This window comes from Anguilla rostrata, chromosome 11 (genome assembly GCF_018555375.3).
Source record: "Anguilla rostrata isolate EN2019 chromosome 11, ASM1855537v3, whole genome shotgun sequence".
Taxonomy (NCBI): Eukaryota; Metazoa; Chordata; class Actinopteri; order Anguilliformes; family Anguillidae; genus Anguilla; species Anguilla rostrata.
The window spans coordinates 35,855,250-35,881,196 of NC_057943.1; the positions used below are offsets into that span (position 1 = coordinate 35,855,250).

Here is a 25,947-nt window from a genome sequence, read left to right on the forward strand (position 1 = left end):
ATATATATATATATATATATATATATATATACATAAAGCTGAATTTAAAATGTTTTTTAAATGTAATAAAAATAATACATATATAAAGGCAGACTTTTATAATTAACAGGGAAAACCAAATTGTACAAAAACTGAGAATGTGAACCTTTTATTTTGACTTCCAACATAAACATATTCACCAAACTCTGCATACTGAGTGTCTGGTGAAAGAGTTGGTGATATTTTGCCATATTCCTAATTTTTTGGTCTGTTTACTTTGTTACTATGGGCTAAATATACATTTACAATGTCTGCATGCAGTATTATTTTATTGTACTGAATTTATTGTTAAATAATTTACAACCACACCAGTTAAAACCTTGTTGCCTTCTATTGTCACATAGAATTCATTTTAAAAAGCATAGGATGGTTGTGAAATATATGTAAATGAACACATACAAAGCATAATTAGCATATCTAAATGCATATTTAGTTTTAACTATATTAGTAATACAGAATTCTCAGTTGAGTGTAAACAATAAACTGGCAAAACATCATGGTGATATTATACAAAATCATATTAGAGCACCATAACATGGAATGCAAGCATAGAACTACCCTAACTGGGAAACTCAAAAGGCTGGTTGAGATGCGTAATTTCATAAATGCAGGGTCCTTTGGAGGGGAAAAACTACATTCTGAAAGTCTACATTGAATATTTTAAAAAACCAGTTCATCATATTGGTGTGCTACCAGTTAATTGCAGGATTGTTCTGCCCGCCTCTTACCAGTTCTTACCATTTAAACACCAATGAAAAGAGTCCCTTGTATGGCAGCACCAATCAGAAGAGGACTCCGAGGGATCGCACCAGTCAGAAGAACCCTCCATGGCGTAGCACCAATCAGGATGCGGGATAGAGGTGTTAGGTCTTGTCTAGCTGTTCAGATTGAGAGAACTCAAGATGTCCTCCTCAGGTAGGCGCTCACATTGAGGAAAACATTCCTATGACTGTGTGACATTTTAAAGAATTCTTTTATTGCCGATACCTTGGCATCTTTGCTGACCAATTTGGACATTTATTTCCTTGCCGTTGTATATATAGAAAGCCCTGGTTTTTAGGCCCACTGGCAGGTTTATTGGTAGCTAGCTAACTAGCTAGCTAATCTGAAGAGCGCAAACGTGAGCTAGCGTTAGCTAACTGCTTTAATCCCTTTCCGTGAAAACGCTACCTTAGCATAGCGCACTAACGCTACCTGCTAACAGGCAGCTAACGCTATGTCTCGCAACTTTAGCTGCTGTGCCACATCTTACAGCTGTTTCTGTTTTACTGTAACTGCTTTAGTTGTCGTTAATGTGCTATTTAGTTAGTTAGCTAGTAGTTGCTGCCTAACTCACGGTACCGAGGACAAGGGTACGTTTTACACGGTGTTGAGATCCAAGGGCCGCTGTAGTACTACCAGCACGTTCACTAGCTAGCGCTATTTCTATACCCTGTTAGCCCATCATAGCGCTCGCAAAACTCAAGGATCCAACAAATGTTGATGGTTGGTAAAATGACGTGTTCTGATCTTTAGCTCGCGTTTTATGTGGATTTGCGCCAGATCTAACGCTCCTCCACGTAGCCGGGATTGCCAGGAAGCACTTTAGTTTGTGGGAGCCAGCATTTCGTTGTGTTTAATAGCGTTAGCTGATACAGCTAGCATTTAGCTAGCTATGCTAATTCCCTAACCTGCTCAGCTGAGCTCAAATTCACAGAATCTGTAGAAAATGGTTTCTAGCTAGTGAGCTAAAAAACGACATTACTAACCTACATTAGATAACTTGTTTACTCGCCAGCTATGCTCTACATGTTATATTTTGAGGGAATAACTTTTAAAAGTGTGTTGATGCTAACGCTTATTGAGAATGACAAAAAAGTTGCAATTAGCTTGCTATCTATTCCATGGTTGTAGTTCTGAAATGAAGAACAGGTAGCCAGGTGGCTAACTTAAGATGCTTTACAGTCACCGAATTTACCACAATAATTGGCACAGCATCTATTATGCTAGAGAAATATAATGGTTTTCTTCGCGGATTTAGATATAAATTAGTTATAGCTTATTGGGGAACAACCGAACGGTAACGGATAAGTTGCTTGTTTCCCTAGCTACTGACAGCCGAAGTAAACTTCCCCTCGACCTCTGTCTTGCATGTAAATTAGGCTTGAGTGGTCTGAAGTAGCTACACACACGCACACACACACACACACAAACACACACATATATACATACATATACATATATGAAAGTAGTAGAGGGTCTGTTTTTTAATGCCCTGTTTTGTTTAGAATTCATGTTTTTGTAGGAGACAGAGGAATACGGAGAATTAATATTAAAAGAAGTGATATTAAAAGAAGTGATTGGAGTAACAGGGATGAGTCTGCTGCTTCTGCCCTTAATGCACAACAAGGGCCTACATGCACCACCCTAACCTGAAAGCTTGGTGGTCCCAAGCTAATGAAACTAGTCACATGCTCATGTAGTTATGTGGGCGGGGTTATTTTTGAGGGGCTTAGCTTCTGGAAGCAGAAACTCCATTAACTTCTTACATTGACAGTCTAACATGAAGTGCTGTTTGGGCATTTTACAGCCGTTAGTTGGGCATGAAACTCTTCTGATTTATAAATCACCTCAAAAAATGTGCAATAGTGCTGGAAATTTTTGGGTAAATTGAAAAAAAAATGCAAGCGTACGTAACTTAATTTTGGAAGGCCTGTCCTGAAGACCATTGCATTAGGAATCACAGATATCCATTTTCTGCAGGTTCACCATTTTGTGAAGTTCAAGTTAGGTTAGTCCAGTTGTCAAGGCATTCCAGAAACCTCAGCTCCGCCCATCTTTCTGCTCCGTAGGCTCTGGCCCGCACTATCACTGTCGTGACAGGCGCTGAGGCTCATGGTTACTGTAGTATTGTACTGTGAAATGTCAAACTATCAAAAAGCGTGATATCTCCTAACCTAAACGAAGCTGAAATCTATGTAACCGGGGGCCATAACATCAATTTGTTAATGATCCCCAGGCTCCAGGGATTCTCTGTTGCTGTTTTATGACGTTTGTATATGTCTCCTAATGGATATAATGCAAATAGATTTTCTTTTAAGACAAATATACTTTCATGTATTGGAAAAACAAAAATCTGCTTGGTATGGGAGCACTCAAATGGGCAAGCACATGAAGCTTGAGGTTTTGTTATCCTTTTTTTAAAAGCATCTGCATCGAGAAACGCTTCTGGACCCCTTGGCCCCGCCCACGTTTCCGCTCTTTTGCTTCACCAGGTGTGATGTCACATCCTGTAGCAGGCGCATGTATGTTAATTCACCTCTGATCTCTATTGCTGTTTTATCCTCGCAAGCTTGCTAAGGTGATCTCTGCTCACTATTTTGTCCTTGTTTGTTTTTATTTGGCCTAAAGGCATGCTGACAATATCCCACTGAACAAATAAACAAGCACGGAACTGTCCAGACCCACGGTGCAACTCACTTCCGCAGACACATTTTAGCTGGCACCACCTGCGCATGCATCCTACTAAACGAAGCACATGCGTCCCACAAATGTCCCTCAAAGGTCGTGAGTGCGTGAGTGAGTGACCATAATTTGCCATGCGTAGCCCATGGCGCCAGTTCCTGTGCGCCGTGGGAAAAATGGCATTTCATCCATTTCAACATTATCTTTTCAAAACATGCAAAGTGAATTGTTTTAACTCGTATTAGTAGTGATTCCTATGTTGATTGCTGTTTCACTCATTTTTTATTTATTTCAAGAGCTTTGCACTGCAATGCTGTGGGGACAAACCTGCTGTTTTCTTGGCTATATGGAAAAAAAGGTGCTTAGAAGGAGTCGACTTAGCAGGTATACATTACATTACATTTATTTGGCAGATGCTTTTACCCAAAGTGACGTACAATAAGTGCATCCGATATGTTCTGGCAAGCCTGACCATCATCAGTTTCAGATTCTTCATCGCTGCTTTTCTCTGACAGTAGGTTTTCTAAAACAGAAGTATTCTTCTCCGAATCTGTTTCTTAATTTTTTTGATAGTTCTCCCCAGACAGTCAGCTGTCTAGCATTGCCCGACGCCACAAGGATCTTGAGGGTCGCTGAACCCGAAGCTCTTACTCGGGTGTCATTGTGATAAGCCCCTCAGGTACATTAAACAGCGGAAGTGTCTGGGTGGTGAAGGGAAGCATGTAGTCTTACCCAGTGTTACTGGAATGGGATTCATTTCGTGTTATCTCGGTTATCTGACTCCAAAATAATGTTTTAACCTTTCCTCCGTTCTACCAGTTGTGCATAGACGGACGAGGCTGCTGTCCGCCAGTAGTGTGGCTCTATAGGGATCGCTGTCTACCTTGGTAGACGCGGACGTCCATCTGGCTTGTGAAGCCTGCGTAAATGCAATTATGTGTCCTGCTGTGACACTAGTGTACGGTCGACTACGGGGTACAGAAATCTTGTGTTCTATGTTTGTGTTAAGACCTGAAAACTGCTGGGACTGCAGTGGTTAGAGTCAAAGTGGAATGCCGGTTTTAAAATGAATGTAGTTATGTGTACAGTGTTTTCAAACATATACAGTATACGATGGTGCGAAATATGTGCGTAGTTGAATGGCTAATACGCATATAATGCATTGGAGGCTGTGCTGACAGGTCTCCCCTAGCCATTGCACTTTCCCCCTTATATACCCAAAGTTTAAAGAAAAACGCCCAAGTCATCAAGTGAACACACAATCATGACAAAACAGTACATCAGCAACCCTAATCGTGCTGTCTCTGTAAGCACACCACACCGTATTGACCTGACCCATGGACGTCTTTAGTCAGCACCCCACCAGCAAAGACACCAACTTGTTCCCCGTGACATTAGCTTTCCATCAATGCCAAACATGATTACACTGTATTATGGAGGACCTAAGGTTTACATGATGCCGATCCAGTAGGATGCTGAGCCAGTAAACAGTCTGTTTTCCTTTGGGGGGGTCTGATGAGGGTCACGCTTCTGGAAATGTAGCTGTCAGAGGTTGCGTTTAACTTTAGCAGTGTTTCCCATACATTGGGAATTTATATAGGCGGCCCTCCCAAATAGATTTCCCCCCACCCAAAATAATTTTTTTGCATTTAGTTTTTTATTTCTGTAAGTGACGGCCACTAATTCCCGACCCCTCGTCCGCCGTATGTAGTTTACCACAATGCAGATATTTTTCTAAATGAAAACGCACGTGAGCAACAAAAATTCACTTTACTGTAGCACAGAATTATAGATTTTCAAGAGGATAATCTGCAGCTCCAGTTGTTATTTTGTGCACGAGATTGTTCCAGGAGTTTGTTGTTGCTGTTGATAGCTTGGTTGTCTCATCTGGTTATGGTGTTCGCTGGAAGGCGGTGGACGACTGAACGCGTTTGCGTTCCAAATTCAGTGTTCTTTTTCCCTGAAGACCGTTTTGCATTCCACGCCATTCAAAGGCGAGTTCAGACGTAAGATCCGTGACACAGTGAGTGAGTACCCCGCGTCTCTTCACCAAACTCGACTGATTTGCAGCATTCTGAAGCTGACCCATTCGCATCAAAGCGATGAGCTGTTGCTTACGGTTACGGTAGCAACAGCTCTGTCCACTTCCTCGTTCACAGTCACTTGTTTGCAATACTCATCTAACAGATGTCAAGGTCAGTGTAGGGAAAATGGATGAAAGTGGAGGCAGTAGTGCGATGCTCGCTGTAGCAGCAGTCCTGCTAATGAAAGCAAGGCTTAAGAGCTTAACATCCAGCGCTGGGAGGGAGTCATTTGTGCTTCAGCACCTGGTACATGGAGCGTACGCACGGTTGTGCGAGGACCTGGATTTACCATCGTTTCTTAATTTTTCCCATCTTTCCCCCGAGCAGTGTGCTCACTGAAGAGCTGGTGTCGCCGTTGATTGGGAATGAGGCTCAGACTACTGTAGACACTGTGCTCTAATTACCCCAGTGAATTTTTAAAAATGCATGTTGTCACCAGTGCAAACATCCCCCCACCCCACCTTTTACCTCTAATCAGTGAAATTAAGCCTTGGCCTCCAAACGTCTCTCTCTGTTCTCCTTTACCATGTAGTGTCTATAGGGTACGTTCTATCCAACCACGTACAAATGCTTTTTTTAAAAGCTTCCCCACACTGGCTTCCACTGTCTTTTAGAATTGATTTTAAAATCTGAGGCTCGGACTAGCCCTACGGTGCATGCTGATGTCATGAATGCACACGTCACCACCTTTCCTTAGATCCTCATCTGCAGTCCTACTCGCTGTCCCTCCCTGCCACACATTTTAAAATAGGGCATTTGAAATAATTGGCCATAACGGGAATGTGACTGAATTGTCTTTAGTCATGTTTAACAAAGCATTTTGAACTTGCTTTATAACCTTATGTTCTGTTTTAATGGCATTACTTCCTTACTCCATGTTTATCACTCAGGGGTGATTCGATTGAGGCTTTTAAATTCATAAAGGGGATCAACAAAGTGAACAACGAGATTCTTCAGGTTCTGTTAGAAGGACGAGGGCACAAACGGAAATGAGCAAAAGGAAAATTCCATACAGACATTAGGAAGAATTATTTCACACAGAAAGTAGTCTGTGTGTGGAATAGCCTGCCAGGCCACATTGTCGAGGCAGAAACTGGGGATTTTCAAGACCAGGCTTGATACAGTGTTAGATACTATCTAGTCTGTAGGTAATTGGAGGACTATTTTAGTTGGGAAAATGGCACGTATTGTTGGGCTGAATGGCCTGTTCTCGTCATTATGTTATGTTATATTGTACTTACTCTGTTTTATTTCTTTATTTATCTATACTTATTATGGTGTAAAGTCCATGCAAGACAAAAAAAAGTCAACTGTTCAACTGTTTAAGTTCTCCTATAATTTTTTTCTTGATCTTATTTTAACGCATTTCACTATTAGTTCAGTTCCACTTTCTATGTCTGGAAATCCCTGGTTTGGACAAACAGAAGTGCGGTTTTCCCTGACTGTGCGTAGGCCGTTATAAATCTCACACGTTGAGTGGTGCCCTTTCCACAGAGCCCCGTGTGGGTGCTGACGCTGATGTGTGTCAGTACTGACGCTGATGTGTGCGGGTACTGATGCTGATATTTGTGCGGGTATTGATGCTGATGTGTGCAGGTAGTGACACTCATGTGTGTCAGTACTCACGCTGATGTGTGTCGGTACTGACGCTGATGTGTGCGGGTACTCACACTGATGTGTGTCGGTACTGATGCTGATGTGTGCGGGTACTCACGCTGATGTGCGTCGGTACTGATGCTGATGTGTGTGGGTACTGACGCTGATGTGTGCGGGTACTGACGCTGATGTGTGTGTCTGTGCTGTAGGTTTCAGGTGAGGCCTCTTTCTGCAGGCCCAAAGTGAATGACGCTGTCCTGCCGCTCCTCTGACGGAACAGCATCCCGCTTGCCTCTCACCATGTCCTCCTCTTCCTGCTCCTCCTCCGGGGAGACCAGCCCTGAGGACACACCCCGTGGAGGCGGTACTATCCGGGTCTACCTCCCCAATAAGCAGCGTACTGTGGTAAGAGTCCCCCTTAACCAGCATGCTGTGGTAAGAGTCCCCCTTAACCAGCATGCTGTGGTAAGAGTCCCCAATAACCAGCATGCTGTGGTAAGAGTCCCCAATAACCAGCATGCTGTGGTAAGAGTCCCCCTTAACCAGCATGCTGGGTCAGGAGTCCCCATTAACCAGCATGCTGGGGTAAGAGTCCCCCATAACCAGCATGCTGTGGTAAGAGTCCCCAATAACCAGCATGCTGGGGAAAGAGTCCCCCATAACCAGCATGCTGGGGCAAGAGTCCCCAATAGGCCGCAGAATTTGTGTCGTCATTCCCTTCAAGCTCGTTAGCATTTTTGAGACTTCCGGTTCAAAAAATAGACACATGTCCCCATTATTGTCCCTATGAGACAAATGAATGCCGATTTCCAAATTCCTTTGAAATAAATTATGACATTTGGACGTTTTTTTGTATATGAAAAAATAATGCTTTTTAACCATTTTTTATAATCTAAAAAAATTCTGTGTCATTTTTGAAAGCCAATTGCTAACGGCTAAGTGGTTAGCCACCCAAGATGACCCGTCGCACAATTACAACATCACACACAGAGCTGTTTGGATACACGCTCGAAAACCGTTTTCTTCCCGTTGTTTCCCGTTAGTGTAATAAATTATACATTTTTCTATTTTTTACAGTTGTATATATCGTTGTAAACATCTTAATATAACTAGGCTCCTTCACTTCACAAGCGTTGCCAGGGAACCGCAAGAGCTATGACGTAAATAACATCCGCAAAAAAAATTGTTTCGGTTGAAAAACGACATCAGAATTCAGCGGATCCAGTGCCATTTAAGAGAGAAATATGTCCGGATAAAAACGTTCAAGTTTCAAATGCGGGGGGCGACATAGCTCAGGAGGTAAGAGCGGTTGTCTGGCAGTCGGAGGGTTGCTAGTTCAATCCCCGCCCTGGGTGTGTCGAAGTGTCCCTGAGCAAGACACCTAACCCCTAACTGCTCTGGTGAATGAGATGCATCAATTGTAAAGCGCTTTGGATAAAAGCGCTATATAAATGCAGTCCATTTAAATGCCAACTTAAATCAGACTGTGACAGGGACGGTTATGTGAAAATCCATTCATTTTTTCCATAGAGAAATTTCACTTTGAACCGGAATTCCATACATGGGCAAGGTTTTTGCTCTGCGTTACGTCAGACTTCTGAGGCCTATAACCAGCATGCTGTGGTCAGAGTCCCCAATAACCAGTATGCTGTGCTCAGAACTGCCAATAACCAGCTTTCTGTGTTCAGAACGGCCAATAAGCAGCATACTTTAAGCAGAATCATGTACAAATAAAAACATCATGTAATTTATAAAAGAGGTACAAAATAATAATTAATAGATATTTATTTTGTTGCTTATTTATTCCATACAGCACTCCATAAAATCTCAAAGACAATAAGCTGCTGAAACAACGATAGCCTAAATTAATATAATTTTTTCACATTTGGTCCTCCATCGCGCTGCAAAGGAATTGTGTATTTGAGAGTCATCGTGATATTGTGTCAAGAATTTCTGTCTCGTACAGAAAAATCCTGGCCGTACTGAATCGTGCAATGAATGACGTAATGTATTGGAGCAGGAGTTTTTATCCTGGCGTGTCAGATGTGAGTGGATTGTTTCGTGTGTGCAGGTGAACGTGCGGCCAGGGCAGACTGTTCATGACAGCCTGGACAAAGCGCTCAAAGTGCGGGGGCTGACCCAGGAGTGCTGTGCCGTTTTCCGTCTTCTGGAAGGGTGAGTTCAGTCGGCTCAATTCATAAAATTCATTTAATTTGAAATCATGAACTGAAAAATCCCGCCTCTTCCATACTGTCTTGTGAAATATAAGGGTGATGATAAACCGACGTCACTGGGACACCTGTGCCTTTCTGACTGACCTTTATTGATGTTTTTATTTTTTTTATTTTTTTTATTTTTGTTTTTATTGTGTGTCTGTTCATGAAATGCTGTACTTGGATGAAACGCAGGGGACAGTTTACAGTGATAAAGCAGGGACAGGAAGTGGCACAGATAATAGCTTACAGCTGTAAAGCCGGGGACCGGAAGTGACACAGATAATAGCTTATAACTGTAAAGCAGGGACAATTAGTACGTCTGTCAAAATGGATAAAACTGTGCTTCCCTAACATCAATTTACCTCGTAATTTAACGTTTGGACCTTTTTGGACGAGTGACAAATCTCCCTTGGACTCAAGCGAACCTCTAACTCATTACACTGGCTTGCTGGGGTAACTAAAAATAAAGCATTTAAACTATTGCTTTTGGTTCTGAAACATTTTTGCGGGAAACTCATTTATATTTCTGAAATCCAAATAAAATACACCCACACTTTTACATAGTTCCGCTTCCGGCATTTTTTTAACCAAGCTTAATGTTATCTGCCTTTCTTACGGCGTGATAGACCGAGTGTATAACGTTAGCGCAGACGCCTCGGAAATGAAGCAGCAGCATCTGCGTTGTGATTTGGTCCGGCAAGTATCGCTACCGATTGTATAGAAACCGCCGCGAGATAATGACTTCATCACAGCACCTTGGCCTATATTGATTTTCTTTAAGTCAAAACGGTTCACGTTCACCGCTGCGCCTGTTAACTGATAACTACTTCTTAACTAGGCTACTGTAGCTACCCTGCAATGTCGCATTTCTAAATTGATGTTAGCTAGCCCTATAGATAGTGTCACATCACAGTGTCAAATAACAAAAATTTCCTCACGTAAGACATTTAAAGGCATGTATGAAACTGCTGGTTAATACATAAAGAAAGGATATTCCTCCAGAAAGGATATGTTTATACTTGTCAAGTTCATTTTACAAGTTCTTGTAGATTTGGAACTTACTGTACATATTGTACATACATACATACTCACATATATGCATATTATTCCCATGGGGAAATTTCCCTAGCAGCATGTAACATTTATAAACAGTTATACCAAGAAACATACAATCATTAACACTGCAGACAAAGGCCTATTAAATATTGAATCATAAAAACCTATCCACACACATTTGCCCCATTAATTGCTGTATGCTTGTCCACGCAGGGCCAAGTTGCTTGAAACAATTTAGGAAACATTGGGTAGCATAGAATACAGCTTGTTTAATTTGTGTGAGCTGAGAGCGCCAGTATTATTTCTTGTAACTTGGTGCAATTTTTATATCAATATTTAACGGCAGGCCTAGATTTTAATGAATGACTGATAGACAGTGCTTTGTAGGCTGTGTGTGAGTGACGGCATTTTTGTGCATTCAAAACGTTTTTTTAGATAATCAGATAATAGCTCACAGCGGTAAAGCAGGGACAGAAAGTAGCACAGGGACAGGAAGTAGCACAGGCAATAGTTAAGGGTCAGTCGTGTGTTCTGGTGTGAATGATCATCTCTCCATTTCCTATCAGCCACGTCATGGTTATGTTGAGTCATTTTCTTTTGTTTGTTGTGGTGTGAAAATAATAAAAAAGCATGATTAGAAAAAGCTTGTGGATGTTGTGCAGTAGAGTTTGTTCTTTCAGTGGTTTCCTCCTCACTCTCTCTCTCTCTCTCCCTCCCTCCCTCAGGCGTAAAAAGCTAACGGAATGGAACACAGACATCACTCCGCTGGTCGGCGAGGAGCTTCTTGTGGAAGTGCTGGACGACGTCCCCCTGACCATGCACAACTTTGTGAGTCCGTCGAAAAGGTTCTGCTTGGAAAAACATGGCGGCCTGGAACATGGCTGCTTTTACAGTTTTGCTGTTAAATTTATGTAAAAAACAGGTGCATCTTAAGCACAGCACTAGAGAGACTATGTATTACATGGCATCCATTGATACTCAGATAGGTAAAAGACTTAAGGTGTGGTAAACAATGTTTGCAGCCGCCCCTAGATGGTGCAAATGTATTACTCCTCTAAATTAAGTACAATTTCTGGCAAAGTGCATTTTTCAGAATTCACCCGGAAGGCAGGTAGTGTGCAATGTTTCTCACCGTTCACCTGGATAAAAGCAGCGCCCCCTCCTGGTGAACATTTTTAAAAGTGTAAGCATGCAATGCAGCATTAAACTATGCTGGAGTCTTCATGCAGGGCTCAACATAATTTACAGAACTTAAGTAAAATGCCAAAATACTGCTAGTGCTGAGAAAGGTAAGTTGTTGTTAATTTGTTTTACGTGCTATACCCATATCTTAGGTTCGCAAGACTTTCTTCAAGCTGGCCTACTGTGACTTTTGCCACAAGTTTCTCTTCCATGGCTTCCGATGCCAAACATGTGGATACAAGTTTCACCAGCACTGTAGCAGCAAAGTGCCCACTGTGTGTGTAGATATGGACACCATGACCAAACTGTGAGTATATTTACACAGTGACCAAACAGTGAGTATATTTACACTGTTAGCATATTTACACAGTGACCAAACAGTGAGTACATTTACACAGTGACCAAACTGTGAGTATATTTACACAGTGACCAAACAGTGAGTACATTTACACAGTGACCAAACTGTGAGTATATTTACACAGTCAGCAAACTGAGTATATTTACACTGTGACCAGACTGTCAGTATGTTTACACAGTGACCAAACTGTGTGCATTTACACCATGTTCAAATTGTGAGTGTATTTACACAGTGAGCACAGTGACCAAACCACAACAGTCAGATATGTTCATGAGGTGACCAAAGCCTGGGCCTGGGAGGTCTTTCTGTTTGGGTTTTCTCTAGTCACAGTCTTTCTGTTTGGTTCTTCTCTAGTCATGGTCTTTCTGTTTGGTTCTTCTGTAGACATGGTCTTTCTCTTTGGTTTTTCTCTAGTTATGGTCTTTCTCTTTGGTTTTCCTATACGTAGTTCCTACCTAGCAGGCTTGATGAAGTGTCTTCATGGCTGTCATGCCAGAACACAAACAGAAGCTAGCTGTAACTAGCGATAGCAAATGAAAGGGTCGTTATTTAGACGTTTGCCTAATTGCTTAATTGTTTTTTTTTCAAATGGTCCAGCCCTGCTGGTGTTGATTGACGGGAAGTCTTACCATTTTGAAAAGTTTCATTATGGAATGGAAAAAGGGCATTCGGAAGTTAAAACAGCATTCCAAAATAAGTCATTCGGAAAAGCGTTATTATAACATGAAAAAAAGCAATTTGGAAATACAACGTTATTATGAAATAGAATATAATCATGTTATTGCGAAAGGGACAATCTTGAGGTACCAATTATTAAATTATTTTAATTTTAGTTATTGACAAATTAATTCATTTATTTATATAATTCCATATTTATTTATTCCATTTTTGTACATTAAGTCCTCCACAGCTTCTGAAGTCTTGTTTTTCCATTTTGTGATGGTTATGAATAAGTTCTGAAACCCCTGTAAATTTTTGTAAGTTTTTTATTTTCGTCTGCAGGTGTTTGCACAATCCAGTAGTGGACGATTACCCCCAGATTTCCATTCTGTTGCCTGACAGCTCGATATCCCCGAGTGACATGAGCTTCACCCCAGATCCCTCTGGGTAAGGGCATTGGTCTGTTTTGACTTCTGTTTTGAGCATGGTGCTGGTGCTGTCAGTTAGCCTGGTGTTAGTGTTTCAGTGGTGCGGATGCAGAATATTTCTCTTGAGGTTTTCTTCCTTGCTTTGGTTTCAGCAACGCAGCTCTCACACTCACTTAGCCACTCAGTAGCACACACTCACTCATTCATTGGGATGCACTCGCTCATTCACTAGTACACACTCACTCATTAATCTGTACTCATTCACTTTGCCCAGTATAGAGCACACTGACCGTGGCAGGCAGGAAGTGAGGAAACGTCCTGTGTGGGAGCTGGTTTTATAGGGGCCCGTTTGGGAGGCTCAGTGATGTGTGACCTCCACAGTGGGTTTTAACCCTTTAAGGTGTAAGATCACAGATATGCGATTGGAATGTTTTAAACTGAACATTGTAATTCTTACCAGCTGCAACAATCACTGCTGCTAATTGAAAACAATGGAGTTCTAGAACACTGACATTCCACAAACTTGCTCTTCAAAGGGTTAGCACTGTCTGTGTTAGACTGTGATGGGTGACCACTGCTCTTGGTTTTGATGCTGTCTGTTAGACTGGTGCCCTGTGGTGAGCTGTTCCTTGCCCCCCTCCACAGAATGGGGCTGCTGTCCCCCGCCTCTGCATTTATGTTCCCTATGCCTGGGGCTGACGGGTCCTCCCTCCAGAGAGGGCGCTCCACCTCCACCCCCAACGTCCACATGGTCAGTACTGTAGGGCCTACAGGGACCAGCATAATCGAGGTGAGATCCTTGATCCTTCAATATACTGGAATTTAGCTAATGTATATGCTAATGTAGCTAGCAGTTGATGTACATGTGTAAATGTGTATTTGACTGTGGCTAGGTAGCGAATGCATGTTTGACAAAGCTCTGGGCAAAAACTAAAAATGATGGTTTTAAATGAGGTCAGTATTCTGGAATGGCCCAACCAAACACTAGACTTGAATCCCATTGAAAATCTGTGGTCTGGCCTGAAAACTGCTCTCCACTTAACACTCTCTATCGAAATTGGCAGAGTTGGAGAAAATTTGCATGGAGGAATTGGCAAAATTTCCAAAATCAAAGTGTGCGAAAAAATAACATACACCCAAGAAGAAGACTCGGAGCTGTAATTGCTGCCAACATTATTTGCAAAGTCTTGACCCTTGGGGTTAATTATTCTTGCAAATTAACGTTTTATATTTGGAAAATGCTGTTATTTGAATAAAAAATATTTTTTCTCCATAAATGTCTTGTGTTGGCAAAGGGGAAAGTATTTTAATAGATGAATGTGAAAAACGCAAAATTTGAAAAAATTCAGTGGGTGAATCATTCTGAAGGCACTGTAGCTAATGTGAGCCTAGCTGGGCTGAACGGCTGTTTTTGTCATGTGAGCCTAGCTGGGCCGAATGGCTGTTTTTGTCATGTGAGCCTAGCTGGGCCGAATGGCTGTTTTTGTCATGTGAGCCTAGCTGGGCCGAATGGCTGTTTTTGTCATGTGAGCCTAGCTGGGCCGAATGGCTGTTTTTGTCATGTGAGCCTAGCTGGGCCGAATGGCTGTTTTTGTCATGTGAGCCTAGCTGGGCCGAATGGCTGTTTTTGTCATGTGAGCCTAGCTGGGCCGAATGGCTGTTTTTGTCATGTGTTCGCTGTTTCTGATGTTCTCTTTTTCCTCTCTTTTAGGAAGCATTAAAAATGAACAGCACAATTGGTGAGCTGACAGTCATTTCCATGTTACATGAGTGATTTAGATCAACAATGTACTGATGTCATTGATCATGCACATGAGGTCTGTCATATATTGTACTAAAACTGTAGTGTAGTTCCACCCAAGGTTAAGGAGTGTATGTTAGGGCTGCATGATGCATCGTTTTTTTTAATCATTATTGCAATATGAATTTCCATGGTCGCAAAGGGCTGCAATGTCAGAATTATAAATATTGGTATAACGTGGAAAGCCTTGTCGACATTCTACATATGACAATTAAATATATAAAATGCTAGGGAAAAAAAACGTACATGTATAATTCCATTTTAATCCAATGGTTCACTTCTGAAACTTACGCAGTTAAATCAGAGACTGAGGCCTCCTGTAACGAGTCTGTCCGATTGTCTGTAGGTCTGGACTCCTCCCCCAAACCCTCGACCAGCCCCCCGTCCATGGGCTCCCCAGGTAGGAGGGCCCCGAAGTCCCCCTCGGAACACCGAGAGCGCAAGCCCTCCTCATCGGACGACAAGAAGAAAGTGGTGAGCGACATCCCCTCCCAGAGCCCGACGTGCAGATCTGCGCAGCTCAGAGCCTCTGGGAAATCTTTAGGGTTTACAGCGAGTAGCGCTGGTAACGCATCAGGCAGGCGCAGGTACTGAACGCATCTGAACGCATCAGGCAGGCGCTGTTACTGAACGTATCAGGCAGGCGCTGGTACTGAACGCATCAGGCAGGCGCTGTTACTGAACGCATCTGAACGCATCAGGCAGGCGCCGGTACTGAACGCATCAGGCAGGCGCCGGTACTGAACGCATCAGGCAGGCGCTGGTACTGAACGCATCTGAACGCATCAGGCAGGCGCCGGTACTGAACGCATCTGAACGCATCAGGCAGGCGCCGGTACTGAACGCATCTGAACGCATCAGGCAGGCGCTGTTACTGAACGCGCTGGTACTGAACGCGCCAGGCAGGCAGGCGATGTCCAGGTGCTACAGGCAGACCTATGCCTGAACGTCAGATTGCCGTGGACGCGTAGCCCTGTTTTGTCCGGTGTAGGCAGAATTATAAAAACAGTAACTTCATTTTGAGGTAATAAAAACACGACGAAGACAGACGGCGGTAAAATGTGAGTGTTTGAGAAGGAAGGCTTTGCCTGTGCGGAGCGTGCTCACACGGGACCCCCCCCCTCCCTGTTTCAGCACCGCAGCGGGTACAGAGACTCCAGTTACTACTGGGAGGTGCAGTCCCACGAGGTGACCATGCTGAAGCGCATCGGCGCCGGGTCCTTCGGGACCGTCTACAAGGGGAAGTGGCACGGGGACGTGGCGGTGAAGATCCTCAAAGTGACCGACCCCACGCCGGAGCAGCTGCAGGCCTTCAAAAACGAAATGCAGGTCCTGCGGTGAGTCCCCAGCATGCATTGCGCTCGGGCTGTGTCGCGCAGCGATTAACCTCAGTTCATACGTTTACCTTATGAGCTTATGTTACATATGGGACGTGTGATTAAATGGCTGAGCGGTGTGTAGTCGCAGCCCTGGTGGGGGTGGGGGGGGGGGGGTCATGGGGGGTGTTTGTTCCAGTCAGCTATTGTGGCTTGGTTTCCTAAACAGCTGTAGACACCAGTGCCAGTTAATCTCTACTGGACCACAGCAGAACATTATTGTGTAAGGATACAGTTGTGGCAAATATTTGGGGTAAATAAAACATAGTTTTCTGTTATGAATTATTTAAGTGAAATGTTTTCATTTCCCAAAAGCCTCAAAAGACTGGAAATGAATTTAGTCAGCCCTAACGCTAACATCTGACTGCTCTCCATCAAGGGGTATCAGCACAGATCTTTGACAACTGCTACATCTCAGTATGTTTACTTTACTTCAAACAACATGTACTCACCACTGGGCAGATTGCTTAAGATTCAAACCTTCTCTCAAAATTCATACTTTTCAGAGTAGTGAAAACCGTATAAATGTTTGCGCTTTGAAGGATCACTGTTCATGGGAAAGCTGACCAGTGCACACATACTCTGATCGTGGTAATCAAGGGCAGCAGTTTGCATAAACTCGTAAAATGGATTAGCCCTAGTTGCTCTCTCCAGATTGGCTCAAAATGATTTGATCATTGTATTTATTTAATGGAATCTGTGACTCTCTGTGGCTCAGTGTGACTCTCTGTGACTCTTTTTGACTCAGTGTGACTCTCTGTGCCTGTGTGACTCTTACTCTGCGTGACTCTCTGTGACTCTCTATGACTCTTTGCAGGAAGACTCGTCATGTGAACATCCTGCTGTTTATGGGCTTCATGACCAAACCCAACTTTGCCATCATCACTCAGTGGTGTGAGGGCAACAGTCTGTACCGCCACCTGCATGTCACCGAGACCAAGTTCGACACCATGCGGCGCATCGAAGTGGCCCGACAAACCGCGCAGGGCATGGAGTACGCTGAGAGACGCACTTCCTGTCGAGATCATACATCCATACAACCCCACATGTCCACTTCCTGTAGAGATCATACATGCATACAACCCCACATGTCCACTTCCTGTAGAGATCATACATCCATACAACCCCACATGTCCACTTCCTGTCGAGATCATACATCCATACAACCCCACATGTCCACTTCCTGTAGAGATCATACATGCATACAACCCCACATGTCCACTTCCTGTAGAGATCATACATGCATACAACAACAAACACATCTACTTCCTGTAGAGATCATACACTTATACAACACCACACATCCTCTTCCTGTAGAGGTCATACACGCATACAACCCCACATGTCCACTTCCTGTAGAGATCCTGCACTGCATAAAGCACCACTTTTTTTTCTTCCTTTTGCAGCTATCTTCATGCTAAGAATATCATACACAGGGACCTGAAATCCAACAGTATCCTTGTTTACCCCCATCGTAGATGCCCCTTTCATCTCTGATCACTTGCTGATAAAGTAATCTGTTACATTTGAGGTGGTAAGAGCTCAACATGCGGATACAGTGAAGTGTGAGAGGAAGCACGTACACCCTCTTTCAGTTCCATGCTTTTACATAGTAGGACCTAACTAAGCCTCTAGTCACTGTGTGTCGTTCAGAGGGGAGGTAAGGGACTTCTTCAGCAGCAAGGCTTTGTAGTAGAACCTTGAGCGAACAAGCATTAGCCATTTTGGCATCATACACTGGCCCGCTGGTCCCTGCAGAGTACATCTGAGCCTGCCCCATAATGTCTGATTTGAAACTTTTCTCTATAATGTGTACTAGGTCTTAATTTTATGTATTAGTACAGGTTAGAGGATTTATAATATTTAAAATATGCGTTACTGTGGTTTCCCGTCCTGTAGAATCCACCCACCCGCTCTTCTGTAAGGTGGTCAGTTTTTGGTTCGATGTGTCCAGACGTGTATAGTGTGGGACGGGATGGCTGTGGCCGGCTGCTCTCATCTCCGCTCTGCTCCTGAACTCTGAGCTCAGACATCTTCCTCCACGAGGGCTGGACAGTGAAGATCGGGGACTTCGGCCTGGCCACAGTGAAGTCCCGCTGGAGCGGGTCCCAGCAGGTGGAGCAGCCTAGTGGCTCCATCCTGTGGATGGTAAGGCCTGTAAAGGTCACGGTGTCGGATTCACACGGGCCCAAATAAGCACAGCACTGACACACCACTGAGATTCAGTCAGCACTGACACAGCGCTGGGATTCATTCAGCACTGACACAGCGCTGGGATTCAGTCAGCACTGACACAGCGCTGGGATACAGTCAGCACTAACACACCACTGGGATTCAGTCAGCACTGACACACCACTGGGTTTCCATCACCACTGACACACCACTGTGATAGTCAGCACTGACACCACTGGGTTTCTATCATCACTGACACACCACTGGGATACAGTCAGCACTGACTTACGACTGGGTTTCAGTCAGCACTGACACAGCACTGGCATTCAGTCAGCACTGACACACCACTTGGATACAGTCAGCACTGACACACCACTGGGATTCAGTCAGCACTGACACAGCACAGCACAGAGGCTTTACCCCCGAATGACAGACCGCAGGAGGTGGGTATTAGTGTCTTGTGTTGCTTAGCAGGGCTGTCCAATGTAAACGTATGCTGTGTGCTGTTCCTGCAGGCTCCAGAAGTGATCCGCATGCAGGACAGTAACCCCTACACCTTCCAGTCGGACGTGTACGGGTACGGGGTGGTGCTGTTCGAGCTGATGTCCGGCACGCTGCCTTACTCTAACATAAACAACCGGGATCAGGTGAGCCATCCTGCCTTCAGCTGCTGATTGTGGCTACGGTGCAGGTTCAGGTGTGATGGAGCCGCGTCATTCACTGCCCTGCAGGCTAGCACCAAGGGTTTGAGCTGGAGCAGGCAGCCAGTGGGGTTTAAACCTGCTATGAGCTGCAGCAGGCAGCCGGTGGGGTTTAAACCTGCTATGAGCTGCAGCAGGCAGCCAGTGGGGTTTAAACCTGCTATGAGCTGCAGCAGGCAGCCAGTGGGGTTTAAACCTGCTATGAGCTGCAGCAGGCAGCCAGTGGGGTTTAAACCTGCTATGAGCTGCAGCAGGCAGCCGGTGGGGTTTAAACCTGCTATGAGCTGCAGCAGGCAGCCAGTGGGGTTTAAACCTGCTGTGAGCTGCAGCAGGCAGCCAGTGGGGTTTAAACCTGCTATGAGTCCTGACTCCAGGACGGAACGGAGGATAGTCTGCGATGGGCTACCATGTTGACTGCTGCATAAAAGTCCAGTAGGTGCTTCAGCGATGAACAAGTGGGCAGTCTCGATGCAGAGAGGATGGCAGTCTCAGTGCAGACAGGAGGACCTTCTCGGTGGAGAGAGGAGGCCAGTCTCAGTGCAAAGAGGAGGACCGTCTCAGTGCAGAGAGGAGGGCAGTCTCAGTGCGGAGTGAGGGGGCAGTTTCAATACTGAGAGGAGGGCAGTCTCAGTGCAGACAGGAGGGCAGTCTCAGTGCACAGTGAGGGGGCAGTTTCAGTGCAGAGAGGAGGACAGTTTCAGTGCAGAGACCAGCCCTGAACCCGGACAGGAAGGGGTGCAGATGGTTATTCTGTGAGAGGAAGTGAGAGAGATGATTGGATGCTCCACGTTCCAGGGTTTTGGAGAAGAAGGGGGGCAGCGAGGCTGGATGATTATTCTGGATGAGAAAGGCTTCTTCAGCCAGGGTACAGGGATGCTGACTTCACTGGCACCTACTTGTTCTGGGAATCATGCAAAGGATCCTCATTCACATGTTTAGCTAGAAATAGGTTTCTACAGGGTTTCTACACTGTTTCTACGGTATTAACCAGGTCCTCCATTGAACTGCTGTACTTGTGATTTTGATTTGTGTCCCCTAGAGTTCTGGATGTTCTATTTCCCGTAAGTAAATAACGGGTCATTCTTTTCACAGATACTCTTCATGGTAGGGCGGGGCTATTTGTCACCTGACCTCAGTAAGCTGTACAATAACTCTCCCAAAGCCATGAAGAGACTCATCGTAGACTGTCTGAAGTTTAAACGAGACGAAAGGCCCCTATTTCCACAGGTAAGAGTGCTCTCACCTGAGGTCCTCTCTGTCAGCTTATTTGTCGGTCTCTGGAACTTGTACGTCTTTGCAGCTGTCATTCATTCAAGTCATCTGAATGAACCCCTTCCATCATATTTCACACCGTCGAGAGATGTATTTTAAATTAAAGTTGTATTGTCAATATGACGGAAGGTATCAATTAAAAAGACTTTGTTGGAGTATTCTTTTGCCTTTAAGAACCTCAACTGAGAAAATCCAGTAGTCTTAATGTTCTGCACTCTGAATACAGAACACAAGTGACATCGACAGTTAAAACTCACCACTTATCAAAAATCAATTATCAATTAATTAACCAAATTCCTTGATAGGCAGAGCAACTTGTTGGATCAACTTTTATAAAAATGCACAACTCACAACCATATTGAAATGAATAAATTTACCAAGTTACAACAGGTATTCAACGTCAATGTAGAGATGAAAGTTCAACTATCTATAACAACAAATGTGCAGATGCAAACCAGTTACATTCACAAAAGGAATGAAAGAAGACCCCAGACCATAGCTTTGTCTCGCCAAAGGTAATTCCAAGAAAACCAAGACCACAGTTCAGAAACTAACAGACAGCAGAATATTCCAAAAAGACCAGGGATATAATGTAAAATGCCAGATGAGCTATAAGACCCTTGGAAGACCAGGTACCGTAACCCCCAGACCCAGACGCAGGACTCGGATGGCAGCATAATAAACGTAAAAACAGGCCCACATTTTATGTAGTTGAAAGAGGGGGAGGGACACTCCCTCTCTTCCTGGCCTAATTGATGAATGAGCATGGGAGGATGCTTGGCCTGACTGGGAGATACCAAGTTAAACTGTGGAAGGAGGGGGGTCAGACAAGGCTTGGCTTTCCTAAAAGCTGACAAATATAGTGACTCATGTTGCTAGAAACAGGGCAACATGATATCAGAATCAAAAGATTTATGGTTTTGGCCTCTTTCTAATGAGACCAAACAATATGTTAGAGGTAATTCGGCTCCGCTCCATTTTACTTCTGCTTTTAGCAACATAGGTGATGGTTGTAGGTAATAATTGTAAAGCCATACTATGCGGGATTTTTTAGCTTTGCTGTGGTCCTGTTTACCATCAAAGAAGTCTTCTCCATCTCAAACCCTGCCCACTTACCCCAAGTAGGCCACCCGACTAAGTCACTGACACACAAATTAATTAGGAACTACCGGTAAGTGTCTCCCATCAATTACTCAGGACCATGAGCTGGACATGTACAATTGAACATTTTCAAAACTAGACGTTCCGTTCAAAAACCGGATGTGTGGCAACCCTAGGTGGATAGCTAGAGATAAGGTTATTTACTGGTGCAACAGAAAGCAAGCTTTTCATCCAAATTGGCAAAGTTAAGCTGATGCCCCAGAGGAAAAATAATTCCAAAGTTTAGTTCTTGATCGAGCCCTGTCGGCTTGTCCTTTTGCTTTGTTGTATCTGGGCCACTGCAGTGGCTAGCTAGTTAGTTAGCTAGCAGCAAACACTCCATTGATCTGATCCGAAACCACAGGCTCTGTAGCCATGCCCACCCCTCCCCACACACAAAAGAGCACCACACCCAGAAACGTCCCAATCACATTTTAGAATAACAAATACAGGTAAAGGTGCATGAATTTGGCAAAAGTGCATAAAGACAGTGTGAGAGTGTATCATCGATATACTTTATCATGGTTATTTCATATTTTCATGGTAAAAATCCTGCATAGTCTGCCTTTAAGTACAGCAAGTATTGTAATCTCTAAGTAACACCAAAATATTATCCATGTGACAAAGCCAGTCGTACCACTCCGCTTGAAACAGGGGCTGCCTCCAAAAATGTGAATTCCAATCTGGCAGGCCTCAACAACCAGTTACACAGACATTAAGACTTTCAACTGATCATTTCAGTTGCAAGTCACAGATTGGTGTTTGAATTTAAAATAAAAAAGGAAACCATGATCCTTATGGTATTCTGTGACCACGCCCTGACCCCATAAATGGCTTTGTGTTCTGGTGTCTCTTCTGAGGTAGTTAAACTCTCCAGGATAGGAGATGCCATGATAGCCTAGATTTGTATGTGCAGATAAGGGCCTCAGCAAGGATTTTTATTGCCTAAGGCTTAATTGCCTTTTGCCTGTAGAGGGGAGAGAGAGAAACAGCCAGCGGTCTGTGTTCATATCCACTCCTGTTCATTAACCTGGGTCTGTGGTCATATCCACTCCTGTTCAGTACCTGGGTCTGTGGTCATATCCACTCCTGTTCAGTACCTGGTTCTGTGGTAATGTAAATGTAGAGGTTAAATGTAGAGGTTTCAGTCCACTGTGGCACTGTAGGTGAGTCACAGGTATTTGCCATTTGAAAGCTGTGAAAGTGCTGAGACGTGCTGCTTTTCCTCTCCAGATTCTGGTGGGCATTGAGCAGGTTCAGGACCTCCTGCCCAAAATCGAGAGGAGCGCCTCAGAGCCTGCACTGCACAGGGCTGTGCACGTGGAGGACCTCAACCCCTTCCTCTTGCACACCACTCAGCTACTGCCACTGTGAACCCCACCCCACCCCCCCACCCCGGCCGCTGATCTCCCTGGGGCCCACCGGCCGCTGCTCACCCTGGGGCCCACCGGCCTCTGCTCACCCCTCCCACCCCCGGCCTGGGACCCCCCGCCCCTCAATTCGTCCAACGATTCTGATGCTCCTTCAACCACAATGATGTCAATCGCCACCTTCATGTAAATCTCTACTATCAGACTGCTGATTAACATCACAGAAAAGAATGTTGATTTGAAAAAAGCTGTAGTGTGATTCTGATTTGGCTTTAGAATGCTTTCTGAGGGAAAGAGAAAGCAGGTCGATGTTGGGTATGAACCCTCTGTCCAGCAGCTTGTGTTGGGAACAACATGAAATGATGGAACGCAGTGACTGTTGTGCCATGGTCACGCACGCTAACGTGCTGCATTACAGTCACATCGGGTTCACGGTCGCGCATGCTAACGTGCTGCATTATGCAGTCACATCGGGCTCACGATCGTGCATGCTAACGTGCTGTGTGTGGCGTTACACAGTCACTGTGGGCTCATGGTTGCGCATGCTAACGTGCTGCGTGTAGCGTTACGCAGTCACTTCGGGCTCACGGTTGGTTTGAACTGCAGCGCTCTGCTTCACTATTCTCATTTTAACGATCAAAGACCCGTCAGTCAAGGGTTATGAAACGGCTGACTTTTTTTTGTGTTGGTTCAGGAATATATATCATTTTAAATGTAGAAAAAAGTAGCTTTGTAAAGGGGCTGGGTACCCCTTTTCTAGATTTTCTTATTCCAATTATATCATTACCAGATTAAGTTAATTTGTTTTAGGTAATAGGGCCTTTCCATAGCAGTAGGGTGGTAATTAGAGACTGATTCCCTTTATTTATTGATGATACTGGCATGACTCTGCAAACTGTCTGCTATGTTTCTTGTTATGAATCATGAGTCCCCAGCTCTCAGACTTAACCACTACCTGGGACCAGTCGCAAAATGTCCGTCTCCCATGAGAAAGTGCTGAATGGGCATATTTTTCACGGACAGTTGTAGAACGGATGTGGTGTTCTGTCACTTATCCTGATGCACGTCGGATTTGCTTATTTTTGGAGCATGTACGTCCCATACCACGGCCGGCAGACTTTCGGTGAGGTGGAGCCCAACACTGGGAACCTCTCACTGAAACACGTGACTGAAACACGTCACACTGACCACACGGCACAGGAACCCAACCGTAACCGTCTCATCACATTTCCACACGCGGCCCACAGAAATCAGCATACTTCATCACATACTAGAGGACTCTGCTGAAATTGCTGTACCTCTCACTGTTGCATGTCTTCACTGCATCGGTTCTCGGCACAAACCAAAATGCAGGCTTTTTCATTTGTTTGGTGTCACATTACATTCTACGTGGATTACTTAAAATGAAATGAAAAGGTGAAATCGCCCATGAAATTTACTGTGGAGGCATTTTGTCCGGGGCCGAAATGGTTTTGTAGTGGATTTTTTTTTACTTGGTGCTGACAGTGATTCTTTTACCTGGACCTTACCTGGAAAAGTCTGCAGGATTTCATGCCATTTGGTGAATTAATACATCATCCATGAGAGTCATATCTTCCAATTTTCCAATTCTCTGGCTACTTAACAGGTTAGAACCTGACCAAGACAGTGAAATTAAACATGATAGATAATGTAAATTTCCATTTTGTACACAAAGGATTACACACTGTGGTGTCAGGTATCTGGGGGGTGTTTGCAATTAATAATCTGTTGTGTACAGTTACCTTTTTTAAAGACATGTACAAAAATTTGTTTCTATTTTTGTGTGATGGTTTAAAAAAAAACAAAATTATTTTAAAATAAATTTTAGTTTTTTTAGTCTTGTAATATATAATGCAGGGTTTTGTTCTTACAATAAAATGCTGGAATACTGAGACCACATCCGTTTTCCTGGTGTATCATTTGAGAAGCCACACATGCCTTTTAAACCAATTTTTATACCTAATATTCTCCTTTTCCTCAAGAAGAATACTCAGTTGTACTGGTAGTCCAGTTTGGGAGAATTGCATTTTATTACAGTCCTTTGGCAGACGCTCTTGTCCAGAGTGATGTAGAGGAGTGAAGGTCTTACTCTCAGGAACACACAAATATGGTATTGCGAAGAAGGCACGGAGGAGTAGTGTAATATTGCTGAGTGTTAAATTTAATCTTAAATGACAATTTGTATAGTTACAAAAGAAGGGATGATGAGAGAGAACCCGACTTTACACAGCTATACCTGTAACATTACCAAAAGGAAATCCAGAGAAAGTAAGATAAAGAGGAAAGGTTAAAGGGGTCAAGGATGGTTAGTAGTACAATCTGTAGAAGTGAGTCTTCTGTCTGTGTCAGAAGATGGGCAGGGTTTCTGCTGTTCTGACTGCAGTGGGAAGATGGGCAGGGTTTCTGCTGTTCTGACTGCAGTGGGAAGATGGGCAGGGTTTCTGCTGTCCTGCCTGCAGTGGGAGGTTGGGCAGGGTTTCTGCTGTCCTGACTGCAGTGGGAAGATGGGCAGGGTTTCTGCTGTCCTGACTGCAGTGGGAAGATGGGCAGGGTTTCTGCTGTTCTGACTGCAGTGGGAAAATGGGCAGGGGTTCTGCTGTTGTGAATGCAGTGGATGATGGGCAGGGTTTCTGCTGTTGTGAATGCAGTGGAAGATGGGCAGGGTTTGGGCTGTCCTGACTGCAGTGGGAAGATGGGCAGGGTTTCTGCTGTTCTGTTGGCAGTGAGAGGTTGGGCAGGGTTTCTGCTGTCCTGACTGCAGTGGAAAGTTGGGCAGGGTTTCTGCTGTTCTGACTGCAGTGGGAAGATGGGCAGGGTTTCTGCTGTCCTGACTGCAGTGGGAGGTTGGGCAGGGTTTCTGCTGTTGTGAATGCAGTGGGGAGGTTTGGCAGGGTTTTTGCTGTCCTGACTGCAGTGGGAAGTTGGGCAGGGTTTCTGCTGTTCTGACTGCAGTGGGGAGATGGGCAGGGTTTCTGCTGTCCTGACTGCAGTGGAAAGTTGGGCAGGGTTTCTGCTGTCCTGACTGCAGTGG

General features: G+C 44.3%; 1 protein-coding gene across 4 annotated transcripts; it reads left to right on the plus strand.

Moving 5' to 3' along the window:
• The first annotated feature begins 840 nt into the window (after positions 1–840).
• araf (A-Raf proto-oncogene, serine/threonine kinase) lies at positions 841–24,815 on the plus strand. 4 transcript variants are annotated; one of them, XM_064299655.1, is made up of 16 exons: positions 843–954; positions 7,373–7,568; positions 9,235–9,338; positions 11,161–11,263; positions 11,770–11,924; positions 12,978–13,082; positions 13,709–13,853; positions 14,775–14,802; positions 15,211–15,338; positions 15,999–16,201; positions 17,058–17,234; positions 17,647–17,693; positions 18,270–18,388; positions 18,928–19,059; positions 20,206–20,340; positions 22,759–24,815. In XM_064299655.1, the coding sequence occupies exons 2-16, from the start codon at positions 7,410–7,412 to the stop codon at positions 22,897–22,899; spliced, it is 1,881 nt and encodes a 626-aa protein (XP_064155725.1). In that variant the 5' UTR covers positions 843–954; positions 7,373–7,409; the 3' UTR covers positions 22,900–24,815. The 4 variants fall into 4 exon arrangements, with proteins under 4 accessions (XP_064155728.1, XP_064155725.1, XP_064155726.1 ...); XM_064299656.1 differs by lacking the exon at positions 843–954 and adding an exon at positions 3,780–3,867; XM_064299657.1 differs by lacking the exon at positions 843–954 and adding an exon at positions 4,057–4,162.
• Positions 24,816–25,947: the final 1,132 nt, after the last annotated feature.

Coding starts and splice junctions, on each gene's coding strand:
- araf (XM_064299655.1), top strand. CDS start 7,410: ATGACGCTGTCCTGCCGCTCCTCTGACGGAACAGCATCCCGCTTGCCT. Junction 14,803..15,210: donor AAAAATGAACAGCACAATTG/GTGAGCTGACAG, acceptor GATTGTCTGTAG/GTCTGGACTCCTCCCCCAAA. Junction 19,060..20,205: donor ACATAAACAACCGGGATCAG/GTGAGCCATCCT, acceptor TTCTTTTCACAG/ATACTCTTCATGGTAGGGCG.